General features: G+C 34.9%; 1 protein-coding gene across 10 annotated transcripts in view; it reads left to right on the top strand.

Moving 5' to 3' along the window:
• LOC107541990 (bromodomain adjacent to zinc finger domain protein 2B) overlaps positions 1-14,633 on the top strand; it is a 294,279-nt gene that overhangs the window by 177,319 nt on the left and 102,327 nt on the right. For all 10 annotated transcript variants that reach the window (XM_016220936.2, XM_087819826.1, XM_087819830.1 and 7 more), the window contains 2 exons: positions 988-1,053; positions 12,422-12,562. In XM_016220936.2, the coding sequence (XP_016076422.2) occupies positions 988-1,053; positions 12,422-12,562 (207 nt within the window). The remainder of the gene's footprint in view (positions 1-987; positions 1,054-12,421; positions 12,563-14,633) is intronic.

Here is a 14,633-nt window from a genome sequence, read left to right on the forward strand (position 1 = left end):
CACTATACCATTTGAGACAATTGTGACCCATATTCTCCCATCATTCTAGACACAAAACTGCCATTGAATACAATGGGAATTTTGAGTTAGGTTGATGAGAGAATATGAAATATATTCTTGTTTTACAGACAAATTTTAGAATTAATTTTAGGAATGTCCCTTTAGGGGAACCACATTTATTTAAATACAAAATTGATTAAATATTATAACTGTGATTTTTATTTTTATTTTAAAGAAAATGAGATTATCAAAGTAAGCTAGTGCTTACCTTATTTTTTTATACTGTGCCTTTTAGATGCCACTTACTAGCCCATGGTGCAGCTTTTGTGGCTTTAAATAGTGCATCAAGTGGCAGACATCAGTAAATAGGACTATCCCATTTCATTGGTGTTGGTGTATGAACCACAACTAGTTTAAATTGGTATAAAAGCTTTTAAAAAAACTTTAATTTGTTGGTGGCTCATTGGATTTACAAAATGATAGCGTACTTGAAATAAAAATAATTCTAAAATCATGAAGTTAAAGTGATTATAAATCACTTTCTGCCTGACTTAAAAATTTAAGAACAACACAACCTGTAGTGTAATTGGCTATAGTACATATTTGTGGTTTTTCTAATAGCAGATGTAAGGTAACTGGCCTGTTCCAGCCAACCATTATGCTTTTTGTTCTGCCAGCTTTTGAAGGAGCATCACAACTGACCATAAGTAAATCTTGTATGCTTCTGTTTACACTGTCTCCATGTTCATTGCTTTACCTTTTTGCTTTCGATTGTTCTTGTATTTGCTTTCTAAACCTGAACTAAAACATGCACAGACTGGCCATTCTTGTCTTATATTTAGTATTTACTGTGACTTGTCTATAAATGCTAAACATGCTATACTGAGTTGTTTTTTTTTGTTCTGTTTTGTTTTTTCCATTTGAAAAATCAAACTATGAACGTTAACAGTGGTTGAGTTATTGTCCTAATTTTATCTGGCCTAATAGGAACGAGAGAGAAGGAGACAACATATGATGCTTATGAAAGCTATGGAAGCTCGTAAGAAAGCAGAAGTAAGTATATATTTCTAGAAAAATATTACCTTGTCATAAATTAATATTTTTTCCTAAAGCACTGGCTCTTCTGAATATAAATTTTTCAGAGTATGGGTTTGCCATGATTTACTGGCTTTCATAAGCAAACCAAAGGGATAGTAACCAAGTGTTAGAACATAAAAGAATGCAAGGAGGATTCCAGTGTATGTGTTAATTTTTTGGACTGAGATTTTAATTATCTTTGTTTAATGTAGAGAATGGCATTTGTTCAGACAAATGTAGCTATTTATTACTGTAATCAGAGTTTCACAAAATTATTACAGCATGCCTAGATAAGTTCTGTGTGTCCTAATTCAAACACTAGTCAGTCCAACTATGAACTTCTGCTCTGTAAATTATTGTTAACGTCCTACATGTAAAATTAGACCTAATGCCCAGCCGGGCGTGGCTCAGTGGTTGAGCGTTGACCTAGGATCCAGGCGATCCGGGTTTGATTCCCGGTCAGGGCACATGCCCGGTTGCGGGCTTGATCAATGACTCTCTCATCATTGATGTTTCTATCTCTTTCTCTCTCCCTCTCCTTTCCTCTCTCTGAAATCAATAAAGATATATTAAAAAAAATAAGATAAAATTAGACCTAAGTGCTTTCTTTAAAATAGACTTTTAACAGATAATTCAGAATAAGAAAATTATTGAAATAAGTCAAAATGAAATTATTTGGAATTTAATAGAAATCAGTTAAAGGTTAACATAGATGTTACAAAGGAATACATTCTGCACTGAAACAGTTGTCCATTATAACTAGAGTTCTGGAGTTTGAGAATCTCAGATTCCCATCTTTGCTCTGAACCAACTTGCTTTACTCTTCAGGCTATTTCTTTTTTAAAATTAAGATGAGGATAGCTGTTTCCTAGCATTGTACGATTATCCAGTGACATAAATATTTAGCAAGTTAGCATTCATGAAGGGCTTCTGGTCAAGATGGTGGCAGAGTTAAATGCGGTGCTCGCATCCTCCCACAACCGCATCAGAATTGTAACTAAACTACAGAACAATTCATTCAGAACTGCCTGAAATCTGGCCGGATGGAATTCCTACAACTAAAGATAAAAAAAAGAAGCCACATGGAGACTTGTAGGAGGGGCGGAGACGCTGAACAGCCTGGTTCAACACCCACATGTGGTGAATAAAAATCGGGAGGGGATCTCAGCTGCGGAGGTCCCCCCTGAGAAGCAAGGGGTCTCAGCACCCCCAGCCCCCCAACGCCACATCAGGCTCCCCAGCCCAGGGCTATAGTGCTGGGAAGAGAAGTCCCCATAACTTCTGGCTGTAAGAACGGATTTTGGCTGAATGAGACGGAGGGCTGCTGGAGTCCCAGGCGTTCCTCTTAAAGGGCCGGCACACAGACTTCCTCAGACTCACTCCATCTCAGTTCCAGTGCTGGGACAGCAGATGAAAGGCTCCAGGTACTTACAGGAGGAACTGAACTGTCTGGCATCAGGGCATCTCTGCCCGTCCTACCAGTCTCCATGTGGCTTCTTCTTCTTCTTCTTTTTTTTTTTTTTAATATAACTTTATTGATTTCAGAGAGAGGAAAGGAGAGGGAGAGAGAGAGAGAGACAGAAACATCAATGATGAGAGAGTCATTGATCAAGCCCACAACCCGGGCATGTGCCCTGACCGGGAATTGAACCCGGATCGCCTGGATCCTAGGTCGATGCTCAACCACTGAACCATGCCCGGCGGGGCATGGCTTCTTCTTTAATTCCCTAGTTGTAAGACTTCCATTCAGCCAGGTTTCAGGCAGCTCTGAATGATGATTGTTGTATTCTTTTTTTTTAATTTATTTTTTATCGTTGAAAATATTACAGGCATCCCCATTTTCCCCCCCATTGCCCCTTCCACTCTGCTCCTGCCCCCTCCCTAGGCCTTCACTGCAGTATTGTCTGTCCATGGGTTATGCATATATGCATATAAGTTCCTTGGTTAAACTCTTCTCACACCACCCCCTTCCCACTGAAACTTGCCAGTCTGTTGCATGCTGGAAGTCTTCCTAAGCCTTTTCTTGACAAATTAAGTTGCCATGCTTGATCTTACATCTAATTTCTAACATATCATATATTTTGTTGATATGTCAAATATTAGGATTTCACAATGGAACTCTCTGATTTTGCAAGATCAGTTCACAAAAGACCTTTGACCTATCAGAGATAAGACTTATTAAACCTACAGTAATATAAAAGGAATATTAAAACATATTTTACACAATTAATATTGGTTAAATTTTGGAGCAGTAACCTAAGACTGCCTACAAATGACTGTAAATAGCATGCTTCCTACTAATTTTGTTTAAGCTTTCATTCCCCTACACCCCCAGCCCCTAGTTTTCTAGATGAAAAATTCTTGAAATAAATGGGATTCTTGTATTATGAGTCATTTATAATAAGCACCTTTTTCATCATCTTAATCATAGTAATGTAATTTTCTGTACCAAAATATTACTAATGTCTTAGTTAAGAGGTTATTTAAATTTTATTTCAAAGTTGAAACACCCTTTGATAGCAAATGTATTAAATTTAGAATATTCTAAACCTCCTTAAATACATAGGGTAAACATTTTTGAATCAGTGTTTTTACTCACATAAAAATATTATTTGGGACTCTGAAAGCATAAATGAAAATATTTCTGGAAGTCTATAGCATAATAACAAATGTATGAAGTTTAAAACCCAAACAATGAATGTGGTAGAATGACCAGTTATTGTAAAATTTTACAACTTATCAGATTGCAAAACAGGCCATTTCTAAGAGACCGTGTTGCAAAGATGCCTATGTCTTTTGCATTTTATGATTCTACTGGGTCTCTTAGGTGTTTGTTCTGGGCATAATTAGGAGAATACATTTCTTTTGACAGCAACTTGTACTCAAAATTTCAAAGACATAAACATAATTTAAGAGACACAGGTTTACTTCAGGGTCCAGGAAGAATAAAAGTGTAAATAAGATTAATAATAAAAGCCATTTATAGAAGACAAATATAAAGAATAAAAATGATATTTTATGGTCACATATTGAGTATGAGTAGATCAGGGCAAGTTTTTTAAAGGAGCCTATTTTTACATTTAAAATATTAATATTATGCAAATTAAGTTTAAACAAATGAAAGTGTTACAAATCACATGATTGAAGAAATGCTTATATTTTACATTTTATATTATACATTATTTTATTTATATTATAATTTGTAGGTATAAAATAATATTTAAAAAGAATACCTATCAATTATCACATTTTCTTAAAATACACCAAAGTATTACACAAAAGTCTCTACTTACTTTTGATTAAATATCTTTAAATACTTTGTAGTTACTGTTATACAAATGTCTCCTAAAGTCAAAATTGTCTATAATTCTTGAGTAAGATAATTAAACATTTTAATTTATCTAAATTAAATTATTAAAAATTCTTTCAAAAACCCACTTTCTTATATGCCATATAACTTTCTATTGTATAGTTCATATAAAATATGTTTACATTTGTTTTTAAATACAATTATACAAGTACAAGTACAATATACAGTATGTCATATAAATACACTTACTCTGTTTTCAACTGAAAAGCATGTTTGCTTAAATAAAACTGTACTTTATGTTTTTATTTTTCACTGAGTAATGACTAGTATAAATATAGGATTATAAAACATTCTCTTGACTTGAATCATTGTGGAGGGGGATGTTACACATTTTTTCTGCTTTCAAGTTGTTTATTAGATGACTTCTAACACCTGAACTACTCTTATTTTATGATTTTGTCTCCTAAAGTGCTGACACACTCATTCTGTGATAGATGCATGTTTAACAACCTTTTGTAGATTATTGATCCTTGGGGAGACATACAGAAGACTCTGTTACAATTACTATGGTTGTTTATTCAGTTAATATGAATAGCGATTATAAATGTGTGACTGGTACAGTTTTAAGTTTTTATAAAGGAAATAGATTTTGAGCTACTCTGTCACGTCGCTAAACAAACCTAAGTTTCTGGTGATTTGTGATAATAAAAGCAGGTGTATTTTATATTACTTGAATTATACTTGGAAATAAGCCTGTTTTATTTATGAGGCTAAAGACTGTTTGTTCTCACATAATGTTATGAAACTATTTATAAACTATTATAACTAATGACATTTAAAATTGATATAATAGTAACACAATTATTTTCTGAGTTTTAAAAAAAATTTTTAATTTCATTTTGAAGATTTTTCTTTTTTTAAGTCCTCCATGCCTATTGATTTTAACAGAGGGGAAGAGCGAGAGAAGAGAGAAAGTGAGAGGGGGAGAGGAGAGAATGAGAGAGAAACATCAACCGGTTGCCTTCTGGCACGCACCCCAGCGGGCGCCAACCCGAAGCCTTTGGTGTACAAGATGACACTCCAACCAGCTGAGCAACACTGCCCGGGCCAAGATAATTTACATGTCTAAATAGTCTTCCTAATTATAGATTTATATAAAGGAAAACTATAGAAATTAGATTTCTAACTTAGAGAAACAATAAAATTTGGAATTATTTTTAGTGAAGAATATATTGAGTTGAACTAGAACAAGATGGCAGCGTAGGTAACCACTGTACCCGCCGCCTCCCACAACGACATCAAATTTACAACTAAAATACAGACCAACCATCAGGCAGAGCCTCCTGAGATCTACCTGAACAAAAGCCCCACAACCAGGGAACTGAAGGAGGGGCGGGGACGCGGGCGGATCGGGGCTGAATCCTGGAGACTCGGCCGCGGGCCCACACCCGGTGCCACAGTTTAAACCCGGGAGGGAATCTCGGTGGTGGAGCTTTTCCAGAGAGGTGAGGGGTCCCAGCCCCACAGCAGGCCCCAGCCCAGGGCTGGGGAGGAGGTGTGAGAGAGGTGGAGGGGGTCAGTTGGAGAGAAAACTGGGACACCTGTAGTACATTCAACAATAAAGATAAATGAAAAAAAATATATAGATATAGATATCTATATCTATCTATCTGTATTGAGTTAATACTTAAGTCAGATCAGTGTAATGTATACAAAGAAATATAAAAGTGGTATTTGTATTACCTTCTTTGATGGATATGGGAAAGTTTCTTAGAATAATTTCCAATGTTACAGGAGATCTTTATTTAACAACGTGCATACAATTTATTTTTATAACCTCATAATTCTTTAAACATTACTTATAACATGCATTTTGTTTATTCTCTTTTTCTCTTTTTCATGATATAATAATTAAATGTCTAAATGTATTAAGCTTTAGAATCAAGGGTTACACATTGGCCAATTCAGAATTTTTAGTTGGCCCTGCCTAAGTATCCTACCGCCTTAACTTTACAGTCAAGTTTTTTCTTTTAATGCTTAATAACAGAAAAATATACAGATGGGGCTATTAGGAAGTAATAGGAGGTAGAATATGAAACCAAAATATACCCTTGATGGTTACAGTAGTTACATTTCATGCATGTTAAGTAATATGAGGAAATGGACAAGTACATATAGGAATGTTTTGCTAATATTCACTGAGGTGCAAGTTTACATAAAAGATTTGGTGAAAGTTTAGATTTTCAGTAAGAACATATGTCTAGTTACTGCTTAAATATTTATACTGTAAAGTTTTCTCTATCTGATATGATAAAAAATATCTTTAATATTCTTCTTTCCCACAGTATAATATTCTTTTCCACAGTATCTAATTTAATGCTGTACACACAATTGTAGTTTTAAAAGTTTAAAAAATACTTATTGGTGACAGATCTGTAGGTACCAATTAAGAGAGGAACACAATTTCAATTGAGAATAACTGGTAAAATCATCTAGTCCTGTTCACATGTCTGTAGTTATCAGAACATAACAACTTCTTAATAACTCAGTTTTACTTATAGGATTCTCTCAAACGTTCTGATAAAAGATTATTTATGACATGTTATATTGTGTTTTAAAATAACAATTCCTTGAAAGTTAAACTTAAAAAACAACACCTAGAGTAAAATAAAAAGATTTAATTTTTTCTTTATTTTTCTCATCACCATTTATCCCCCATACCCTTTTTCACCTCCTCCTCCTCCCTGCAATCACCACAATGTCCATGTCTAACCTATCTTTCTCCTTCTTTTCTTTTTTGTTCAATTTATTATAAAGAGAATTATATGCAGAAAACATAATGATGTACTCATTCTTTAATAATTTTGTTTATCCTCAGTTTGTTTGCTTAGCACTTTTAGCTGTCACTTTCATTTTAACTCATTCAACTAAAATTTTATCACCCAATATATACTTGGCTCTAATCAAGGCACTGGCAGTACAGTGGTGGACAAGGCAGACAAAATCCCTCTCCTCATAGATCTTACTTTGTGGGTGGAAGTAGGCCATAAACAAATATAAAATAAATAAGATGTTGAAATGGAGTTCCAGAGGTGGAGCATAAGAAAAGGCAAAATTAGTTGTTCTGGGAAGGCCTCTTTAACAAGTTAACATTTAATCTATCAATGGACAACAAGTAAGAACCACAAAAACCTTTTGTTTAGGAATAATAAAAAGACAAAAATGACTGGAATGTAGCACATAAGGGACAAATTATATGAGGTAAAGTTGGAGTGGTAGACAGAAATCAGAGCAGATGGGACTAGAATGTCGTGAGGAATTTGGACTTTATTATAATTGCAATGAGAAGCCACTGGATAGTGTTAAGATGTAATCTGGTTTACTTTCTGAAAAGTCAACTCTGGCTGTTCTGTGGAGAATGCACAGGAGTGCTGAAGAAAGCAAAAATGAAAGCAGGGAGCCAGCTTCTTTAGGTTATTATGCTTGAAGTTTTTTCTTTATGTACATATTTACTTTTTATTGTTTCATATTTTGGTATAGTTGCCTTGACATTCCTTTTCTAATACTTTTGCCTGATGTGGCAGCCCCATCAAGAACTTGTATTGCTCCAATATAAATGGGTTAATTTTTGTTTAATTCCTTTTCACTTTATCTGATACTTTTTTTTATACTTCTAAGTACTTCAGATTCAAGGGTGTATATTCTGTATGCTCTTCGTGTGTGTGTGTCCCCGAGGACAAAGGTAGCTAGGAGAGGGAGAGCTGTGCCTGGTTTCTCTTATCCCTTTCCAAGTTTTATTGTAAACACTGTACCTGATTCAACCCGTCTAGTCGGGAGGGGCAGGGCGCACCTGGGGTGCCCAGCTCCATTGAAGGGGAGGCTGGGCCACTGGACCCAACAAGACATCTAGTGCATTAGGCCACTGTACCAGGCCCCAGAGATGTAGCAGCTCTGCTTAATGTACTTAATACATAGAAACAAACACAGAGAGGCTGCCAGAATGAGGAGACAAAGAAACATGTCCCCAATGAAAGACCAGAACAAAATAGAAAAGAACAAGCAGAATGGAGGCACGCAAACTACCAGCTGCGAAGTTCAAAACACTGGTTATAAGGATGCTCAGTGAGCTTAGGGGAAGAGGAGATGAACTTAGAACTTCAACACTGTAAAAAAGGACAGGGGAACCATAAAAAAGAACCAGTCAGAAATGAAGGCTATGGCTACACTAACTGAAACAAAGAGTAATTTACAGGGAATCAGCAGTAGAGTAGATAAAGCCAAGAATAAAATTCTTAAATATCAATTTCCTAAATATCACCTGAATATTATTATTACATGTGTAGAACTCTACTTTGGATACAAAGTTTGTGTATAATTGAAAATAGAAGACATCCATATGTTTGTCCACAGAATGAAATGTGTAGGGTAGAGAAAAAATTGGCTATTGAATATGTATAATGACTAGTACAAATGTTAACCTATATTAATGTAGCATTTGTAGAATTAATCAGCAAGTTAATAAATGATTTAAAAATTTTATGGTGAGGCACACAGAATAGGCCTATTAGAGATATATGATAACTATTATATTTGGGAATAAGAACAATAGTTAGACTAATTGGAGAGGAAGTTTGAACTGATACAGCCTTGAGAGTCAGAGAAAAAGACAAATCATTAAACACTTTTTTGAGGTGTCTGGCAAATTGTATTGCTGGGAATTAAGTAGGTCCATAAAGGAGCGGGTGAATAAATTTGTTCCTTCAACAACTAGAATTTCACACTAAAGTGGAGAGGTCAGCTTTAAACAAATAATTGCCACACATACAGTAAATACTGTAATGTTATGTGGAAGCTCAAGAAAGAGATGTTGAAATGCTTGAAGTAGTTGTGGGAAAAACAAAAGAACAAACTTCATTTCTGTGAAAAGGAACAGGAGCTATGCAGAGTGGATGACATACCTCAAAGTACAGTGTTGTAACTAACAGGACCTTTAGGGGAGGGGGGGGGACGGTGCAAAGAGGGGGCCAGTTTTAACCTTGACTTCACACCTGCCTTGGCTTTGTTGCTTCTGCCTCTCTGCCTGTGGCCTCCTCCCCCTCCCCCCCCTCCCCCTCCTCTTCTCCCCTTCCTTCTCCTTCATCACCGTCTGCCCCATCCAAACAGTGCCTCAACCTGGATCCGCTGTCTTCTCAACACAGGTGTATCAGAGCGTGTGTGACTGGAGTGCGGGAAATGCCCTGAGAATCATGAGATTCAAGGCTAGAGCTGTGTGGGGCTAGGTTGTGACTGCTGTGTATGCCCTTTGAAATAGGCCTTGGCTGTGGAAGGAACTCTAGAAGCTCTGGTTCTTTTCGAGGGTCATCTTTTACCAGAACCACAGGGTTTATGTTAGTCCTATAAAATTTATTAAAATTCACTCAATTTCGAGACTCCATGTTTCTTTGAAGTATCTCTAATAGTAGACAAGAATGGATGCTTTTCTTTATTTTACTTTTTAAAAAATGTACTTATTGATTTTTAGAGAGAGAGAAGAAGGGAGAGGGAGAGAGTAAGAGAAACATTGATGTGAAAGTGGAATATCAGTTGGTTGTCTCCTGCATGCCATCTACCGGGGATGAAGCCGGCAACCCCGACATGTGCCCTGACTGGGAAGCAAACCAGCAACCTTTTGCTGCACTGAATGATGCCCAACCGAGCCACACCAGCCAGGGCTGGATGCTTGTCTTTAAGTAATAAATGCCCTACAGATTTCTAAGATTTCTTAGAAATCTCCATTTTATCCTAATATTCTACTTCATATTATAGCCACACTTTTTTAATTGGATAAAATATTGTATATCATTAGGTAAAAATAATATGCAAGAACATAAGCCATACTTATCTCATGGAATTAAATGCATTCTAACTCCTTGTCTATGTATCATTGAAGTCTGAAGTACTGCCAGATTGCCAACAATGTGAAGTTAGCACAGTGAAAAGAGCATTAGTGTCACATGGGCCCTTACTCCTTTTTGAAAAGAAATGGTAGCCATTTTCAGCAGTTTCTTGTGAATAACAGAGTATTCTCATTTATGTTTATAATTACTATTATGAACATAATTAAGAATTCCGGGTTAGTCCTGTATAGTAGAAAACTGTACACCAGCTACTTTAAAGCCTATGAGACATTTCATAAGACTGATGAGTTTAATTCATTATTCTGGTGAGTGACTAAAAAGTTCTTCTCTTCTTTCAAAAAGTTCTTAGAGCAACATTTCATGTGTTTAAAAACTGAAAATCTAATTCTGGGAAAAAATTGTTCTGCCAATGATAATTTGATGTGAAAATCTATATTTACTGTATGGTGGGAATATCACGTTAATTGTGTGTATCTTATGTCATTAGACCCTCGGAAACTGCTCCTAGTTTATAATTGCTAAGATTAAGTGTAGAACTATTTTGTTGTCAATAATCTCATAGTTTAGCTTCCTTATCATTTTCCTCCCACGTGTCTGCACAAATGAAACCCAGAAACTCAGAGGCAGTATAAAGACAAACATTTCACCCTGAGCCTAGTGTGAAAAGGCTCCCATTACCTGGCCTCTGACTCTGTACCATAATATTCCGCAACTGCTCGATCTGCAGCCGATGCTGCAGTCTTGAAACTCAGCGGTTTTTCAGACACACTGCGCTGCCTCAGCTCTCAACTCCCTGAATACCCTTCTCCAGGCTTCTCTGCGCCCCCCCCTTGGCACGGCTCCCCCAGCAGCCAGTGTGCCACCTTCAGTGCTCATTGACACGGAGATAGGGACAAAGATGGGGACAAATTGTGAATATAGTACAGGAAGCAATGGAAACGTTAAAAAAATTTAAATATTAAAAACAGTAAAAATGTTAACATTATAAGGAAGAACAATAAGAATGAAAAAGAAATTGGTGATAGGGATGAGGTCCCGCTTAATTAAGATTTAGATATGCAAGATGGGGATAGTGACCTTTCTGATTGGAGTGCACCCATAAAAGGAGGCAAGGGAACAAGAGATGTTCATCAGGAATAGCAAATAGTTTCATTAAACCGACATAGAATATAAAACTGGGTGATAATTTGGAAAAGAAGAGAGTAGTGAATTCCAAAGAAAGGAGTTGGACTTTATTTTGATAAACATAAAGAAAATAGAAAGATTTTTAATCAAGAAAAGACCTTACTGGCTTTAGGAAAGTAAGCCCATCATTAATATGTGAGATGTGTGAGGTAGGTTAGAATTGCCTGATGATTCTACTGTTATTTCTCCCCTAAATAACTGTATTTGAGGTATGACAATAAAGTAATGACACTGATATTATTATATTAACTCTCTTGACTTTTCCCCAAAGAATGTCATTCCTACAACAGGGGGAAAGGACTATTATTTCTATATTGTTGCTATTACCCAAAATATTTTTTGAAATCTTTTGGATTTGCCTTCAGAGCCCATTTTGCATTCTCTTAGGGTGTTGTTTATAGTGGTAAATAACATTTTTATTTCATCACAGGTGCTATCTTAAGACTAGCTAGTTCACTTTGAAAGAACTGCTTTTGCAAATTCACACATGTTGCCCCCCCTTTCCTGCTGTAAATCCCCCTTGCTTCCTGGAGCTACAAAAAAATTGTGTTAATACTAGTTAACTTTATGCTAGAGCTTTTTAATTGCCCATGTATATTTTATATGTCTGTGTATAGTCATAAGTATTTTATTTTCATATTATATCCTGGGAAAGGATTGAATAATTTTGCATAATGGAATAATCTGTGTTGAATCTAATATTTATATTTTGTATTTATAAGATTGTATCATAAGATTGTATCATAAGATTATTTTGAGATTCAATGGGTGAATACACTGAAAAGCAATGTCATTGTTTCTGTGTAATCCCAAGTCTATTCCTAAATCTCCTAAGAAGATTCTGTTCATGGAAATAATAACACTTTGATCACTTTTTAAATTTTAACTGGAAGTTTTCAAACACAATGATTAAAGAGAAATTCTGGACATGCTTTTTGTTTTTGTTTTTAAGGAAAAAGAACGGTTGAAGCAAGAAAAACGTGATGAGAAAAGATTAAATAAAGAGCGTAAACTAGAGCAACGAAGATTAGAATTAGAAATTGCAAAGGAACTAAAGAAACCTAATGAAGACATGTGCTTAGCAGATCAAAAGGTAATTTATTATGTAAGCCATTTTATTAATAAATTCAATTTTTCCTGTGTTCTTACCTGATTCCTTTGCCAGAGCTGCCATTATGAAAGCCTTTTGTTTTTAACTAGAGCAGTGGATTTCCAAGTGTAAGTCAACCTACCTTTCCTGGATGGTCACCAGTTAACCTCTCTAGAGCTTTTGTGCTGATAATGACAGTTCTTAATATATAAGTGGAGTACTGTAAACCTTTTCAAGAAATCAAATTAGAAATATTGCAGAAATCTAAAAAGATGGGTTATAAAAGTTGATAGGATTTCTGTTTCATTTGGTCATGGAGGCATTTAGGTACAGAAAGATCTAACTCCCCCCTACACCCCATAGATACTTAATTTAGGATTTATAATGTATAATCTCCTTCAATGCTTTAGTAATGGTAGCTAACTTTTACTGAGTATGTTTACTACATGCTGAGCACCATACTAAGTTCCTTGTATGAATTCTCATCAAAAACTTATGGAGCTGGCATTTATGCCCATTTACAAATGAGAAAAGTGTGATACAAAGAGGTTAAGGAACTTGCCCAAGTTTACACAGCTAATGAATGGTAACTTGGATTCAAGCCCCAGTGTGTTAAACTCCAGAGTCCATACTATTTATCATCTTTAAAGCCAAGAAATGCATGCAACCAAAGTACCTCATATGCGTCTTCTCTTCCATCGTGTTTCATAAACTCGTAATGTTTATGAAACATAAAGGTAGAAACTTAGAAAGAGCAAAATAATCTTGGTTACTGGCATGATTTTACACACTTAAAAGTAGAAATCAATTATGTTTGTCTACAGATAATAAGGTGGTATTTCTAGATAATTATATCAGCACTGCATATCATCTCTATAATACTGTCTCAGCAATATATTATTATATTTGATCAATATCATCTGTATTTACTAGTATGCCATATTTATCTGATATACAAATAATGATTGTCTCTTGATTTATGTAAGCTCTTTTTTAAAATGCTTAAAGCAAACTTTTAATACTCTACTGTGGATTTAATTATATTAATATTCTATTTATTTACTTAGAATAAATGCTTTTAAATAAAAATGAAAGTATACCTATTAATTTTAGTCAGTTAGATGCATTAAATTTCCTAAGCACAGAGTGACTATATAGATAGATTAGTTAACACATTTAAATAAGCTCAGAGTGAGCAATTTTTTTGATCCTAAGTGAGCTTTATTTTCTTGCATCTTTTATTTTTATGTAGATTCATATGCACTATATCAAATATATAAGTCCATTTTAAACTGTTATATAAATTTTAAGAACCATATGGATATGTGTATGTCTGATATAGTTTACAATAAAAGAAATCTCAGAATTAAATGGTTTTTAATTGGAATAAAAGAGTTGTGTAGTATCAGCTAGATCTGTGCTTTCACACAATATTAGTAGACAAAGTTTTTGGTTAGTTAATTTAAGTAAGTGCAGGGCAGAGGAACATTTTTGAACAAGGACCAATTTAGGTAAAAAGAAACAAGTCACATTTTTTTCTAATCAAAATTTAAAGTACTGTATTGAATCCCATTCATGGATAAAAATGTTTTTAATTTAGATTGCCTATTTATTTTTTAAATGTCCATGAGAATTGATACTATAAGTTAGTCATTAAAATGTTAATATGTGAGCATATTTGAGAAGTAGCAGAAGAGGCAGGTTTCTAATCTTAGTACTGAAATTCAGTACAGTATTAATATTTCACTACATACAGGAAACCTAAAGACTTAATTGCAGTATAAAGCAATTATTGAGAGGGTCATCGGTTCTGGTCCTGTGGACCTAGTAATTTATTAGCTTTCATTAGCCAAAGATGGTACCAGTCTTTCCAACCATACAGCCCGCATATGCACACTGTTCATTTGAGCTACCCAAAAAGTGTGACTTATAAATCATTAGAAGAAATCAGTGCATGTGCTCTACTGAGTATGTCCTTGGTACCTTTGAAATATTTATTTTTTTAATATATATATTAAATATATTGAAGTGACATTGGTTAATAAAATTATATAGGTTCCAGGGGTACAATTCT

This window comes from Miniopterus natalensis, chromosome 8, assembly GCF_054644295.1.
Source record: "Miniopterus natalensis isolate mMinNat1 chromosome 8, mMinNat1.hap1, whole genome shotgun sequence".
Lineage (NCBI taxonomy): Eukaryota > Metazoa > Chordata > Mammalia > Chiroptera > Miniopteridae > Miniopterus > Miniopterus natalensis.